The following is a 17,451-nucleotide window of genomic DNA, read 5'->3' on the forward strand; positions in this document are numbered from 1 at the left end:
ACACGGCATAAGACTAATCTATCTAGCCCCATAAAACAAAAATCGCTATACATACCTTTTCTGAAGCCGATCCGGTCCGTCCTCCAGCAGCGGATGCTGTGTGCACGAGACAGCTGACAACGGCTGGGAAATGCCTGGGAAGTGACATCACCCATAGAGTTACTATGGGGCTTCCGTTGTCGGCTGTCTCTTCTGCACATTCCCACACACAGAAGCCGTCTCTGACAGCTCAGCATGGGACCAGACCGGAGCGGCTTCAGAAAAGGTATGTTTAGCGATTACTTCTTTACAGGGTTAGTCTTGGAATGTTTCTGCGAGTAGATTTAGAGTTAGTTCGTTTTAAGCTGAACTTCTACTTTAAACTGAAGTTTTGGTATGACAATTTTTACATTAGCTTGGACCAAAGTAAGTATATATGTGCCATACCTGTGGATCCCTGTGATAGCTGGAAATTACTATAATGGGCACAGCTAGTACAGTGGTCTCCACTAGCTTCCGAATCCAGTGCCGAGAGGCTGCCCTGTTGCTTATCAAACACAGGAGGTAGTCCACTTGGCATGGAAACAATTCAGAAAAACACTGCATTTTCTCAATGAATGCAAAGAAATTTCTGATTGGATGAAGTGGAGATTGTAGCATTGCCACACTGCTTTTCCATTTAATCTGATCAGAGAATGCTTTGCATTGATTGAGAAAAAGCAAAAGGTTACCTAAATGGTGCCTGTGCTGAGTGAGTAACCTCCTGCGTGATTTTACACTCTCCAACTTTAGTAAATAACCCCCATGCCTACTTAGGACAGCAGCAAATAAAAAAAAAATGTCATGGTTTAAACAAATATCCCCATCTTTCCTTTGTGAATAGAATGGTTCTGGGACCTTGCTCTGTAAAAGCCCCAACATTGGGGTTGATTTAAAGTGGTTGTAAACTCTTACAGACCACTTTAACCTACAGGTAATCCTAGATTAAGGCTTATATGTAGGTGCAAGAAATATCTCCTTAACCTACACAGTTAAGGAGATATTTCCCTAAAAATGGGCACCAATGTGCGCCGTAGACAACGGCACAGGCGCACTGAGCGTGCCATTAGTGAAGGTGATCATGCCGTCACTGACAGCTCCCGCCTGCATGCGCCGGAGTGATATCATCGCTGCTTCGGCCAGTCACAGAGTGACTTCCGGATATCATGGCGGCGACGGAGAATGTGCACGAGGGTCGCTTCGGGGGCTTCAATCTCAGGTAAGTCATTGATAATGAGCTAGTATGCTATGCATACTAGCTCATTATGCCTTTGTCCTGCAGGGTGTTTTTTTTTTTTTTTTTCAGAGAGGGTTTACTTCATCTTTAAGAAAGGCAAATGGACTATGCACTTTGCAAAGTGCAGTAGCGCACTATAAGAGCAGTTGCTCCAGAGCTTAGTAAATGAGCAAAATCTCTACTGACTTTCATCATCCAATCATGTGCAAGCAACAGTACAGTTTTTATTTTTTTCTTTGCATGTGATTGGTTACTTTTTGCAAAGTGAAATTTCACTTCATTTACTAAGCTCCGGAGCAACTGCACTTGCAGTTTACCTTTAGCATGTTTCTGGATTTATGTCCCTATTTTAGAAGCGCAGATGGCTTTAAACATGCGCTGTTTCTCAATTCTAGCCCAACAGGACTCTGCACAGGTCATGTTTTCGGGATTTTCTTATTTTTGCACAGGTGAATTTATCAGTGTCGTATTGGTAATAACCACAGCTTTCCCCTGGCAGAAATCTCCAAAACATGACATGTTGGTTGGGTACTTCAGGTCTGAGTATGATTAACAACATAATAAGCTATTAAACCGGTTCATTTCCATATCTTAGTTAAAAGATGGCTGCTTGAACCATCTGAACATTTTTCAGTCAATAAGCTACCTGTGAACATGCTGGCAGATAGATGACATTTGCAGTGAGTCTGTAATGACTGAATCACAGCAGTCAGAAGGTCGGAGAGGTCCTCACCACCCTTCCAGAGGGAGCAGTCTGCAATGAAAAAATTGAAAAGTGCATACAGATGAAACATCTACATAAGAGATTGCACTGGTAATAGAGGCTAAAGTGGATAGGATTGCATTTTTGTAAACATATCAGTACATATTTTAGTAGATTATGCAATTCCATAGTGTAAATGAAAAACATAAAAATCGATCAGTGTAGGCGGGGGCTATGGCAGGTGTACATACCCCAAAATTAAGTGCAAAGAATCTAACCCAAAGATCCAGGAAGAATAGATTATATGCATAGCCAAAAAAAAAAAAAATCTGTTTTTAGATTAGGGAAGAGCTAGAGTCCGTTTCAGTTTATTTTCTGCTGTCTATGCTCTCTAGTTACCTTTACTTCCTTTACTGGAGATGCAACAAAAGGAGAGTAAGTCCCTACTTAAAGCAGAACTATAGGCAAAACTTTTTTTTGCTTTTTCATTTTGTATAAAGTAAGGGAAGGTTGTAACCCCTGTCAGATTTTTTTTCCCCTATCTGTGTCCCATTGCGGATATTTCCCTTCACTTCCTGTCCCATTAAGGGGATTTTCTTGGGGACCCCCAGGCCACCAGAACTAGTGTCCCTATTGGGATATTTGCCCTCCATTACATTTCTGGGGAAAACACAAAATTTGGGATTTTCTTTTACTTCCAATGATAATGGTAAACAGGACAAATATAAAGGGTGAATCTCATTAATGGGGGCACAGACAGCAATAAAAACTGACAGGGGTTATAAGCCTTTTACACTCTAATGTACAGTAAATGTCACTTATGGTCGCCTTAAGGTCACGCCCTGGCGCATTTCGTCATTATGACCTTGTCTGAGGTGCACACTAGCGGTGACTTGAGTAATGCTCACAGAATACAAATCTCTTAGTACCTTATTGACTGCAGCCGACACTAAACATTAGACCATTACAATCTTAGTTTATAGCTCATGTAAGCCTAGGTACAAATATCACAGGTACCTTTTATTAAATACCATATTTGCTTATCTGTATCTAAACTTGATACAGATATTATTAATACAATCACCTGTTTTCTTAACAAGATCTCAATAAACATCACTATTACTCAAAAAAAATAAACAGTAAAAACAATAAAATATTGTCAAAATTAACTATTTTTTTTTTTATATAAAAACTCCATTCCTTATAAAATCATATTTAAACCTAAGAGGGGAACTCTTTAATATACAGTGTAAATAATCTAGACTCCTCCACTGTTTCTACTTATAAACAAATTGTACTCAAATCTACAGTTATAAAAAGGTAACTACAAGTATGCAGCATCATTTTAGAATATTTCAATGTACACATTACCAGATATCAAAAAGTCGATAACACCACAGAGCTCGATAGTCGCTGGTAAAGCAATTACTATCAAACTCTATGTTTAACCCTTTCGGGGCAAGGGTATCTGTCAAAAAAATACAGTGAGTTTCTCGCTTAGAGAGCTCTCTCACCAGATTTGAAACTCTCCATGTTGGTTTTATATGGTCTGTTCCACAAAATTTTAGACCTGAAGGGTCTTGATTGTGATTGAAGTGACACATTATGATCTTTAAAACTCAGCTTAATATTATGGACATGTTCTGCTGTTCTAATCCTCAACAACCTTTTGGTTCTACCATTATACATCAACCCACATGGGCACTCCAAGGCATAGACCACATGTGAGGTGTTGCATGTGATAAATTCTTTGATGGAGAATTCCTTATTGTTAGAGGTTGATGTGAACTCGTCCAAACCCCTCTTGGGTCTAGACACTTCTTAACATGACTTACATTTTCTACACGCAAAGAAGCCATCTCTGTCCCAAATTGATGGAACTCTAGTTGGGGGGTCTAACACTTTTGTAACTACTAAGTCTCCAAAATGTTGGGCTTTCCTGTAGATAAACTTAGGCATGGGTGGAAGCTCAGTTTTGAGTGTCTTATGCAGACATATAATATGCCAGTGTGTCTTAAAGATAGTCCCCCATTCATTGCTTTTATTACTTGTCTCTGGCATCTTATCCCTTAGACATTCTTCTCTGGGAATAGCTCTTATCTCCTCTACAACTGTGTTGAGCGTTGTAGCCTTTTTCTAAAAATCTCCTTTTTAATACTAAAGATTGAGAATCAAAATTCTCAGTGTGGAGCAATTCCTCTTTACCCGCATCATTTGGCCTTTAGGAATGTTTCTCAGTCAAAGAAGGTGATGACCACTGTATCTGGGTAAAAAGCTATTGCGATCCGTTGGTATAAAGAAGACTTTAGTCTCCAAACTGTCATTATATCTATAAATATTGACGTCTAAAAAAAAATGAATCTGACTGGTCAATTTTACGTTATTCACATTACTGTTTAAATGCTGTAAACAAAATTTCAAGGAAGATCCTGATCCTGCCCATATGAGGAGCAGATCCTCTATGTAACTCCTATAGAAAAGGAGCTCTACCCTCTTTTCCTGAAACACGTATTTGTCCTCAGACTGTCCCATAAAGGGATTAGCTATACTGGGCACAACATTTTTTGCCCACAACCACTCCTCTCTTTTAAGTGAAATAATTGTTGTTAAACCAAAAATAATTGTGGGAAAGACAAAAGCCTAAAGCATTCCGAAAAAAGAAAAAACTGAGTATAAGGTAAGTCCTCTCTTTTGCTCCAATAGAGCATCCTCATGTTGGATTACTGTGTATAAAGATGTCACATCTAATGTAACTAAAAAAACAACAACTCATCTTTCGAAAGTTAACTCTACTTCTTGTAACAACTGTAGCAGATTTTTAGTATCTCTAGGATAGGCTTTTGTGACTACAACACTTTTCTGTAAAAATTGGTCTAAATATTGTCCCATCCTTGATGTCATGGATCCTATCCCATTGACGATGGGTCTGCCAGGGGGGGGGTTACTAAATCTTTGTGCATCTTAGGGAGGGTGTAAATGGTAGGTATATGTAGTTGGCTACTACTTGGTATAAGATATTTATTTTCTTTTGTGGTTAATACACGTGACTGATAACCAAACTCTACTAAGTCCTTCAACTCAGACCTATATTGGGAAGTGGGGTCTTTATATAATTTGCTGTAGGTGTCTACATCTGATAACATTTCTGTTAACTGATTATTGTAGTATCCTTTAGACAGAATAACTACAACAACAGTTAGACCCAATTGCGGCAGGTTGGCTCCCCTGGGAGAAACTCCACACAGAGACAGAATGGAGATCTGTCAATGTAAACAGACAGCTCTCCCTGCTGTCAGAGGTGAGAAGAGCGAACTGTTGTTCATACTAAGTAGGCAGTCCCACCTCCCCCCCCCCCCCCAGTTGGTATAATCACTCCCTAGGACACACAAATCCCAAATCCCCAAAATGTGCCAAAAGTGTCCTATCTGTCCGCCATAATGTCGCAGTCCCGATAAATTCGCTGATCACCACCATTACTAGTAAAAAAAAATAAAAAATTATAAAAATGCCACAAATATCTCTCCTATATTTTGTAGATGTTATAAATTTTGCGCAAACCAATCAATATACGATTTTTATTAAAAATTACATATTTTTTTTAGCAGAGATCTTAAAGAATAAGGTGAATTTATCTCGAAATGGTATTTGCGACGTTTCATGCAGTAAAAAAAATAAAAACAGTAAAGTTAGCCCACTTTTTTTGTATAAGTGAATGTGAAAGATGATGTTACGTAGAGTAAATAGATACCTAACATGTCACGCTTCAAAATTGCACCAGCTCGTGGAATGGCACCATACTTCGGTACTTAAAAATAGTGGAACTCTGCTTTAAATTCTAATTTAATTGACGAAAACAGGTGTAGCGGCACTGTTACCTTCTTTCAATCCTCAGCCCTACCCAGTGCTCAGACTATGAGGTTGCCAATGACTCTGTAAACTGTAGACCGCTGAAGGGACAGACGGCACCCAAATGTCAAATGGCAATTATCCTTTATTGAAATGATAATGGCTACTGATTAAGGCCTGAAAGCCGAAACGCGTGGCTCATGGGTAAGGCCTGAAAGCCAAAATGCGATGCAGTTTTACAGCTGTTTCATGTCATTTCAATAAAGGATAATTGACATTTGATATTTACCCGAGTGCCGACTCTGCCTCCAGTGGTCTACTAACTGAATTTACAGTTTAAATGAGCTAAATACGTGTTAAGCTCTCCAATCAGCAGGGAGCATGAGCTTTGCTAACTGCAGAGTTATACATTTGACTGAATAGGGGGCATGTCGGATCTCTGCAATAAGACTTCTGCTTCTGCACAAAGAGAAAGGCTCCCACTCTGCTGGCAGGAGACAGGCTTTTCTACTTCGGGTGTGGTTGCTTTAGAAGAAAAAAAACTGTAAGACGTTGAAAAGATTTTGTTTTGAAGCATCTGGAATATATTTAGCTGACTTAAACTTAAATTTCAGTTGGTTTTTAATCCTAAATTTAGCCTTTTGTTACTGCAGCATTTCATTATTGTAATAAACATCTTCTAATAGATAACTTTACATATCATTGTGGCATACATTGACTTCAACCTTTGTCTCCTAAAGATGTATTATTTCTTTTTTATCCTTATTGTATATGGAAAAGGCTGTATATTATATTAAACAGAACATGAATCTGTAAACCTGAATAATGTCTACTAAACATCATATTTATGCCTGTATGATACCAAATAAAACCTTTGGAACATAAAACAAGGGAGTGCATTCTGCATGTCAGCCACTTTCAAAACTGTGTGCCAGTATACTGCATGTATTTAGTGTGGGTGGTAACTGAGCAGATCAGGCCTTGTGGGGTATACAGACTAAACCAAGGACACTTACCAGAATTTATCTTGAAACACAGTGTGACATTCTGGTGGGCAGCCACTGGGGGGCAGTCATTAACTTGCCCAGGAGTGCTGCCTCCGAGCATGAACAGTGCAGGCATTCCTTCTCCTTGGCTACAAAGGCTGGCAGATATATTTACGTCCCTATGGGGAAAAAAAAAGAAACGATTAAATGACACACTGGATTGGGTGATGCTTGGCACATGAGTTGGTCATGTTCCTTAATTGGTCAAATCTTATGGAACTAGGCTTGATTTTTTATTTATTTTTTTAAATTAGTTTTTATTAAAGAGAAGGAGCACATACAAGTCATCGCAGACATAAGAACAGAGGAGCAATACAACCAGTAGGCAACAATCACCCAACAAACTACTTAGACTCCAACATGGGTAGCTCAAAAAATGTACATGACTCCCTTCAATTTGTAACCAGAAGAGGAGAAAGAAGAAAGGAAAGTCCAACTAGAAGGAAGAAAGCAGGGGGGGGGGGGGGGGAGGGGGCCCAACCGCCAGACTGAAATTTCAGAGGCTAAAACATGATATACATAGCTCATCGAAATACATCAAAACAAGAACCATACATGGCTACAGCATATTACATTACACAGGACTGGATACCATAGCTGCATACGGGGGTGTGTACTTAAAGGCGACCCAGCAGGCCCAAATCTTTTTTGCAAGGTCTGACTTGCCTCTCAGGGAGAGTGTCATATCTTCCATGTAGTATATTTGATCAACTTTGAGCAGCCAGCAACGGAGCGTGGGAATCTTCCTCTGTTTCCAATATCTCGGGATAAGAGTCTTTGCCGCATTGAGAAGATGGGGCGTAATAGAGCGTTTATATGAGCCTGCCGGCTTTTCCGAACAGTGGAATAGCACATGCCATGGATCATTAGGAACCTCCTGACCCTGAATCTGCTGGATCCAATGCAGAACTGCGAGCCAAAACGGGCGTATACGTGGGCAATACCACCAGATGTGGGCGTGGGAGGCTCGCTCACCGCACTCTCTCCAGCAGAGCGGTGAGGTCTGGGGGAAAAACCGGTGTAGCGTTACAGGCGTGTAATGCCATCTGGTCAGAAGCTTGTAGGACATCTCAGCTGTTTTGGCCGACCCCGAAGTGGCGTGTGCCCTGTGAAGAATAGTAGACACTTGGGCAGGAGTGAGTGTCTCATCCAAATCCAGCTCCCAGTTGCGGATAAAAGTAGGTGTCCTGTGAGATTCTAGGGATAGTAACAGGTGGTAAAAATAGGAGACAGGTCTCTCCACAGGTAGGTCCCCTGAGAAAGCAGACTCCAGTGGTGTAAGCTCGGATACGGAACGTAGCGGTTTAGGAAGAGATCGAACAAATGCCGACAGTTGGTAGTATTTCCACTGATCCATAGGTGAAATAGGCGATTCCCCCAAAATGGTGGGGAGAGGAAGAACCCCGGAGGGTCCGGTAAGCTGGTGAAGGAAAGTCTTGTCCCCAAGGCTCCAAGGGGCACGTGAGTTAGGCCCCACATTACCGGGCGGAAAATAGTTGTGGCCTGACAAAGACAGTAAAGGTGAGTTATAGAGCCCGGAGCTTTTTTTGTACAAAGAGTCCCACACTGCCAAAGAAGAGGTCGTTAGAGGTGAAGAATCAGCAGACAGAGTCCTATGATGCTTTGGAAGCCACATAAGGTTAGAAAGGTCAGTCCCACCCAACAGCGTTTCCAGCTCGACCCACAATTTAGTATTCATACCATATTTCCAGTCCGAGAGCCTGGCTAGCACAATAGCCCGGAAATAGAATCGAAAATCCGGCACCGCCAGTCCCCCCGCGCTCCGCGGGCGCATAAGCAGGGACCGTGGCAGTCGGGGTTTCCTCCTATTCCAGATATACCTGTAAACCATTGAATGTAATATAGTGAAGAACCCCACCGGCACCCCAAAGGGGATCATTTGCAGCAAGAAGAGCACCCTGGGCAGCAGGTTCATCTTCACCACCCCAATCCTACCCATCCAAGAGTGACCCACCTGGGACCACCTCTGTAGGTCTGACCTTAGCGTATTAAGAAGCGGGAGGAAATTGGCTCGGAAAAGAGCAAGTGGATTGGGCGTCAGATAAATACCTAAATATTTTAGGCGCCGTGTCTGCCAAGTAAAGGGGAAGGATTGCTTGAGAGACGTGGCTACAAGGGGAGGGACCGTGAGATTTAGAATTTCGGATTTAGACATATTTATTTTGAAATTCGAAACCCTGCCAAAAGCTGTAAATTCGGCTACGAGGTTAGGGAGAGAAATCAGAGGCTGTTGCACATAAAATAAAATATCATCGGCATAGGCCGCATATTTGTGTTCCGTCCCACCCACTACAACACCGTGTATGTTCGGGTTACGACGGATAATAGACAGGAAAGGTTCCAGCGATATTGCGAAAAGTATGGGCGAAAGCGGGCAACCCTGGCGCGTACCGTTATATAGAGTAAAGGGGTCACTGAGAGTACCGTTAACCCTCAACTGGGCCGTGGGATGACTGTAAAGAGCTAAAATTTGCGATCTGAGGGAAGGGCCGACCCCGAGACGGGACAACGTCGCCATAAGAAACTCCCAGTCCACCCTGTCAAAAGCCTTCTCAGCATCCGTGGAAAGCAGCAGGGTGGGCTGGGACCGACGCCGTACAAGCGACATCAGTGTGATGGTGCGTAGAGAATTGTCGCGAGCCTCTCTCCCCGGTATAAAACCGGTTTGATCCCGCGTAATCCATTGTGGGACCAGAGGCAATAATCTATTCGCAATAGCCTTGGCGTAAATTTTGGCGTCGATGTTGAGCAGCGAGATAGGGCGATAGCTTGCACAATCGGCCGGGTCCTTCCCGTCCTTTGGTATGACCGTAACATGGGCATGAATAGTCTCCGGGCGGAGGACCCCCCCGGACAAGGTCACATTAGCGTAATTAGAAAGGTGGGGGAGCAATTTATCCGCATATAAGCGATAATATGCTACTGAAAGGCCGTCCGGGCCGGGTGCTTTGCCCTTCGCCATAGCTCGGAGTGCTCGCAATAATTCCGTAGACGAAAATTCCCCTTCCAGAGCAGCCAGGGCCTCAGCGGAAAGCTGAGGGAGGGCCGCCCGGTCCAGGTATTCCCGAATGAGCCGCCGCCGAGCTTCCCCGTCTGAGTCTATACGACGAACATGATATAGCTGCTGGTAGAAATCCTGAAATTCCTTAGCAATCCGAGGAGTTTCGTAGGCCATGGACCCCCCCGAGGTTCTAATTTTAGGTATAAACGCAGCGGCTCTCCATCGCCTAATGGAAGCCGCTAACAACCTACTAGGTCTATCCCCCCATTCGTAGAAGCGCTGGGCTACCAGCCTCGATCTAGACTTCTGGTCCAAGTGCAGGAGGGACTTCAGAGTTTCTCGCTTCGCTGTAAGGGTGTGCAGAACGGGGATTGAGAGGCTCCATTTATGAATCTTCTCTAGGCTCCTAATCTCCGCAACTAACTGAAGCTGCTGTGCCACCCGTTCCCTCTTTTTCCTGGCCCCCAGTTCAATAAGTTTACCCCTAATAAAGGCCTTGTGCGCTTCCCATAGCACGCCCGGGGAGATCTCGCTACACATATTAGTCTGAAAGTAGAAATCTAGTTCCTCACCCAAAACTTTCCTGTCCGCCTCCTCGGATAAAAGGGTCTCGTTCAACCGCCAAGTAGCAGCCTTGGGCGGCAAAGATTCAACCTTAAGGGTAAACGAAGTCGGAGCGTGGTCCGACAGGGGAGATGTTTCAATGGCCGATTTAACTAAGAGTGGCAGGTGCTGGTGATCGAGAAAACAGAGGTCAATTCTCGAGTAGGTATGATGCACCGGGGAGAAAAAGGTAAAGTCACGTTCGCGGGGGTGTGCGATCCTCCAGGTGTCCATCAACTGCAGCTCATGCAGTTTTGTACGTATGCATTTCAGCTGTTTATAGGACAAAGGCGAACTCCCCCTGGAAGTGTCCAGAGAAGGTTCCAGAGCCGCATTGAAGTCACCCGCCAGGACCACACAACCCCTCGCGAAGTCTCCTAGTTTAGAGAGTGTCGAGGCGACAAAAGAGGCCTGTTGTCTATTGGGGGAGTAAAGAGTAGCTAAAGTGCATGACATGCTGCCCAGAGTGCCCCGGAGAAACAAATAACGGCCAGCCGGATCACATAACATATCATCCAACTTAAACGCGGTACCCCTCCGAAACCCGATGGCTACGCCCTTGGCCTTAGCAATATCCGAGAGACCATAATACCAGGTAGGGTATTTGGGAGAATACAATTTGACGGAAGTGGTGTGGGTGAGATGGGTCTCCTGTAGAAAGACCACATCCCCCCGGAGACGATTCAGTTCCCGGAACAATTGATGTCTCTTCCCAGGGGCATGAAGGCCTCTAACATTAAACGAGATAAAATTCACCGCAGCCATCGGGTCACAGAAAGGGGGCACCCACCTCCCACACCCCCCAACAGCGAAACAACCAAGGCAGATAGGGCCCCCCACACCAGGGGGAGAGGGTTGGGCAGGGGAGGGACGGGGACAAGAAGGAAAACCAAAGGAGAGAAAAGAGAGTAGGGAGAGCGACAGGGAAAGAAACAGAATAGTAGCAACAAAGAAAGCAGCATAGTAGCAGAACTAACCGCACGCAGAAAACTGCAGTGCAGCGGCGGGTCGCGCACCCAGCCCGCGAACCCCGCACCCCCCCCGCAAAGCGGGGCAAGGGCACCGGGACCCCGGGCAAGGCGGCACCCACCAAGAGGGGGGGCGGCGGAAACAAGGCCACCAAGGACAAACCACGCCATCAAGGGCCAGGGTCACGCCACGGCAGTCCGGCACCGGCGCCGCAGTTAAACTCACTACATATACATAAACATTTCCAATGAAAAACAGTTAATAAGGGGAACAGCGGCAAAATGTAAATTACAGTGATCCAAACAGGGTCGGCAAACAGGGTTCAAGTCCAATCAGGAACTGAGTACGGAACCAAGAGGCAAGCGATCAGTTTCAGGGCCAGAGACCACAGGGGGTCACGGATATGTCGCTCAGCCCGGCAAAAGCTCAGACAGCTGGCGGAGTAGAACTGGGGAAGGCCCCAGAGATCAAGCATTGATGGGTATCCGGGACTGCAAAAACTAGCAAAAAGGAAACAGCAAGAACTTGGGAAAACAGAAAAGAACAGCGTCCCGCTGTGGCAGAACACAGGCAGCAAGGAAGGTAATCCAGAGGCCAATAAAGGAAAACCAAGTCAGTGGCAAGTACTAGAGAATCAGCTTCCCGATTGCAGGATCCAAGGTGTCTGTGAGGACCGGAGGGAGAAAGGACACAGGGATAACCACACATTACGCCGGTCAGGGGTGCCCCTGGGAAGCCAGATCCGCAGCCAGAGGCCTCCGGCCCGCTCTGTGCCATTGACGGTCAGGGAGCTTCGGTGGTGGCGGGAGGACATCAGTCCAACCCGGTAGCTCAGGTACTTCAAGGTTCAGGTCAGCACAGAAGCGTGGTAAGTCTTCAGGAAACCTTAGGACAGAGGTCTTGCCGTTGACCGAGGCGATTAAAGCAGCAGGGAAGCCCCATCGGTACCTGATAGAGGCAGACTGTAGAAGCTCCGTGAGGGGGCGCAAGGCTCTCCGCCTATCCAAAGTCTCTTTGGCCAGGTCCGGATATAAGGTGAGGGAGGCGCCATGGAAATCAAATGGCGTGGCTTCCCGGGCCTTCTTCATAATTAGTTCTTTATCCGGGTAGTGATGAAGTCTGCAGATGATATCACGTGGAACCTCCGCAGTCATGGAGCGAGGTCGGAGGGCCCTATGGACCCGATCAATCTTCAACGGCGCGTCGGGCGCCTTGCCGAGAAGGCTGTTAAAAATGCCCCTGACTGAAGGCAAGAGGTCGTCGTCTCCGGTCGCCTCCGGAAGGCCACGGATCCGAACGTTGTTGCGTCGGTTTCTGTTTTCCTGGTCCTCGATTTTATATAGAGCCGTACGGTGGGCGATCGTAAGTTGACGGGTAGTCGTCTGAAGCGATCGAATAGCAGACGCGTGTCTGTCCAGTCGTTGTTCCGTCTCTTCCACACGTACCAGTACCTGTGATAAGTCCGAACGGACCGCCGACACTTCCTTCCGAATCGCTCGTTCAAGGTTCAATAGCATCGAGGCGAGGTCGGCCTTAGTCGGGAGATCACTCACCCTGGTAGCTATCTCGGCAGGGCCGGCCAATTCTCTCTCATCCTCCGATTCGGCCGAGGTATCGGGCGAGCGGGATCTACTCTCCGGCCTAGCTGAAGAGGCGGGGGTGAGTATCGGCAGCGTGCTGTGCGGCGTGCGGCCTAGGCCGTCATGGTCCGGGACCTCCTCGGACTCCGCGGCCAAAAAACGTTTGATGTTGCCAGAAGCTGAGCCCTTCTTGGGCAGGGACTTGCCCGTTTTCCTCCCCATGCCTGGGGCAAGCAGTAGTGAGGGGGATCTAGTCAAATAAGATCAATTATCCGCGCCGATGCCGGAGCTCCCGCGAAGCACGTCTGCTCTAGTGCATCGCTAGGCCACGCCCTCGGAACTAGGCTTGATTTTGATAGTGATAGTAAATCTCATTCTGATAGTGAAACCCATCACACCAGAAGCTGGTGACATTAACAATGGTTTCCTGGTGAATTTCCCTCAAAAGCACAAGGTCAGTACACTCTAGGGTGAAGAAACAGGACATTAAGCTCACAACAATATGCTGGGTGTCTCTTTTGAAGTAATTAAAGTAAAAACTTGATCTGACCATTCCACACTCTGTTCTAAACCAGGGGTCCCCAAACTTGATCTGACCCTTCCATACTCTGTTCTAAACCAGGGGTCCCCAAACTTTCTAAGCAAAGGGCCAGTTTACTATCTATCAAACATTAGGGTGGTCCCCGGAGAGTAGAAAATGCCCCAGCATCAGTGGAACTAAACAATGTCTATGGCTAGGTGGCCAGTGGGAGTAAGAAAAAGACACAGCACCTCTGGTCAGTAGGAGCAAGAATGGTGCCCCATCATTGGTATTGGAGGAATAGTACCCCATCATTGATGTCATTGGGAGGAAGAGGGCCCCATCTTTGGTGTTATTGGTAGGAATAATGGCCCATTGTTGTTGTCATTGGGAGGAATAGTGCCCCATCAGTGGTATTGGAAGAACTGTGCTCCATCGTTGGTGTAAGTAGGAAGAAGAGTGCCCCATCTTTGATGTCATTGGGAGAAATAGTGCCCCATCATTGGTGTCATTGGGAGAAATAGTACCCCATCACTGGTATTGGAGGAATAGCATCCCATTGTTGGTGTAAGCGGGAGGAGTAGTGCCCTATAGTTGGTGTCATTGGGAGGAATAGTGCCCCATCCATGGCGTCATTGAGAGAAATAGTACCCCATCATTGGTGCCATTTGGAGGTATAGTGCCCCATCAATGGTACTGGAGGAATAGTGCCCCATCATTGGTACTGGAGGAATAGTACCCCATCATAGGTATTGGACGTATAGTGCCCCATCGTTGGTGTAAGCGGGAGGAGTAGTGCCCCATAGTTGATGTCATTGGGAGGAATAGCGCCCCATCCATGGTGTCATTGGGAGGAATAGTGCCCCATCACTGGCATCATTGGGAGAAATAGTACCCCATCGTTGATGTCATTGGGAGGAATAGTGCCCAATCGTTGGTGTAAGCGGGATCAGTAGTGCCCCATCTTTGGTTCATTGGGAGAAATAGTGCCCCATCATTGGGGAGGAATAGTGCCCCATCTTTGGTGTCATTGGGAGAAATAGTGCCCAATCATTGTCGTCAGTGGGAGAAATAGTACCCCATTGTTGGTGCCATTGGAGGTATAGTGCCCCATCATTGGTATTGGTGGAATAGCACCCCATCGTTAATGTCATTGGGAGGAATAGTGCCCAATCCTTGGTGTAAGCGGGAGGAGTAGTGCCCCATAGTTGGTGTCATTGGGAGGAATAGTGCCCCATCATTGGGGTCAGTGGGAGGAGTAGTGCTGGTCCATTGCTCGTGTCAGTGAGAGAAATGGCGCCCCAAGGGTCAGATAAAGGCAAGCAAAGTGCTGCATATGGCCCGGGGACCACAGTTTGGAGACAACTGTTCTGAACCAATAATCAAGCTACGCTTGAATTTACATTTTGGTCCAAAATTTAGAGGCAAACATCTATGCTTTATCATTCTGAGAGGCCTTCTGGCCAGGTTTTCAGAATCAGTGATGACACATTTCTTGACTTTCTAATTGACTGTGATGGGGACCAGCCTGCAGAATGAATGCCAGATCAGTGAGGTTCTAGACCTGAGCCAGAAGCATTAATAAATTATGAGAGGTTGGTAAGGGTGTTGTTGGAGGGTGAATGGGGGCTGGGCAAACTGCAGGAGGAACAGAAGCATGTCATCTAGATCAGGGGTCGTCAACCCCCGGGCCGCGGCCCACTACCGGGCCGTGGCCTTTCTTCAGCGGGGCCGCGGGCACGGCCGGGCAGCATGAGACAGCCGGGCGGCCAGCATATAAGCACCGGGTGGAAGAGATAGCGAGCGGGCAGGCAATATGACAGGTGACATCTTTTTCCGCCCCCCGCATCGCTGCTCTTCCACCCTGTCAGCCTCAATGTCGGATGTGCGGCGGGGAGCAGAGAGATGACATCATCATCTCTCCGACCCCCGCATCGCTGCTCTCCCGTCCTATCACCCTTAATGTCGGAAATGGAGCAGGGAGCAGATGACATCATCTCTCACTGCTCTCCTGCCTTCACTGGGTGCCCTTCTGTGCTAGATGGACCAGTGCTGCCACCAATGCAGTGGCAGGCAGTGTGGCAAGTGACAGTCCACATCTGGTGACAGGCATCCTGACAGGGGACGTGACAAGTGACATTCCGCATCTTGTGGCAGGCAATATGGCAAGTGACATTCCGCATCTGGTGAGAGGCAACATGGCAGGTGATGTGGCAAGTGACATTCTGCATCTAGTGACAGGCAATGTGGCAGGTGACATGGCAAGTGACATTCCACATCTGGTGAGAGGCAACGTGGCAAGTGACATGGCAAGTGACATTCCGCATCTTGTGGCAGGCAACATGGCAAGTGACATTCCGCATCTGGTGGCAAAGGACGTGGCAAGTGACATTCCCCATCTAGTGACAGGCAATGTGGCAGGTGACATGGCAAGTGACATTCCGCATCTGGTGGCAGGTAACATGGCAAGAAACACACTCAGGGCTGCCACTAATTCTGCATTATGGTGAGTTGTACTATTTTATTAATTACTACAATGTAATAATAGAAATAAAGTGCTGACAAACCGGCCACGGAAAATCGCTTACCCCCCCCCCCAACCGGGCCTTGGCACAATTTTCTTCCACGCAGCCGGTCCTCGATGCCAAAAAGGTTGGGGACCACTGATCTAGATGATGGAGGAGTGTAAGGCAGAGGGGGCTGGAGTGGAGAAAAAGCCAGTGTAGAAATTTACTTGAAGGCAGTCGTGGAGGTCACCGAAAGAACTGAAGGGAATGTGAGAAGGAAGGAAGAGAGGAAGATGGGGATGGAAAGAAGGGTGGAAAGAAAGAAGAGAGAGATAAAGAAAAGATAGAATGCAAGGAATGAATAGAAAGAAGAGCTGAAAAGACGAGGTGCACATTATAATTGAAAAGCATAACTAAACCCAAGAACTAAAATGTAATATATTGCAGCTTACCAGTCTTCAGCTGTGATGGCTGCATTAGTTATCTTTTTTTCAAGTTAAAAACATTTTCAGAAAGTATAGAAAATACCTGTTGTTTGTTCTAAAAGCAAACACATTGGGAGAGATTTACTAAAACTGGAGCACACGGAATCTGGTGCAGCTGTGCATGGTACCCAATCATTTACAAAAACTGGAGCACACGGAATCTGGTGCAGCTGTGCATGGTACCCAATCATTTACAAAAACTGCAGCACACGGAATCTGGTGCAGCTGTGCATGGTACCCAATCATTTACTAAAACTGGAGCACACGGAATCTGGTGCAGCTGTGCATGGTACTAGAGCTGCCACGACGCGTCGACGTAATTGACTACGTCGACTAAGAAAATACGTCGACGTGCGTGCAGGGCGTCGATGCGTCACAGTGGGGGCAGTGCTTAGCATTTACCGCTCCCCTCCGTGCCGCCGTCCCCCTCTCTTCTCCCCCTCCATGCCGCCGTCCCTAGGGGTGCAACGGATCGTCACCTATCCGTGCGCACATGCCGCGATCCGCGGAGCGCTCCGCGGTCTCGGCCTTAGGAGAGGCCGCGGCTTCGGCCTAGCTCCAAAGAGGCGGCCATCTTTCTACACCTAGGTGTTTACAATGTGATCGCTCCGATGGAGCGATCATTTGTAAACAAACCGGCGTCATGACATGACGCCGGTTTCTCTCTCCCCTCTCTGTACTGATCTGTGCAGTGGAGGGGAGAGGTCGGATGGATGCAGCCATCCCTCCATACCCTGCCAATGCAATACTCTACTCTGCCCTGCCATGCCATACTCTGCTCTGCCCTGCCATGCCATACTCTACTCTGCTCTGCCCTGCCATGCCATACTCTGCTCTGCCCTGCCATACTCTGCTCTGCCCTGCCATGCCATACTCTGCTCTGCCCTGCCATGCCATACTCTACTCTGCCCTGCT

At 46.7% G+C, this 17,451-nt stretch overlaps 1 protein-coding gene across 2 annotated transcripts in view; it reads right to left on the reverse strand.

The window, feature by feature from the left end:
* Positions 1-17,451, reverse strand: part of LOC143924760 (uncharacterized) — a 133,233-nt gene that overhangs the window by 68,314 nt on the left and 47,468 nt on the right. For both annotated transcript variants that reach the window (XM_077449210.1, XM_077449209.1), the window contains exons 4-5: positions 6,821-6,969; positions 1,902-2,009 (exon numbers count right to left, since the gene is read on the reverse strand). In XM_077449210.1, the coding sequence (XP_077305336.1) occupies positions 1,902-2,009; positions 6,821-6,969 (257 nt within the window). The remainder of the gene's footprint in view (positions 1-1,901; positions 2,010-6,820; positions 6,970-17,451) is intronic.

This window comes from Lithobates pipiens, unplaced genomic scaffold (assembly GCF_037356315.1).
Source record: "Lithobates pipiens isolate NorthernLeopardFrog02 unplaced genomic scaffold, aLitPip1_a1.2 Scaffold_22, whole genome shotgun sequence".
Classification (NCBI taxonomy): domain Eukaryota; kingdom Metazoa; phylum Chordata; class Amphibia; order Anura; family Ranidae; genus Lithobates; species Lithobates pipiens.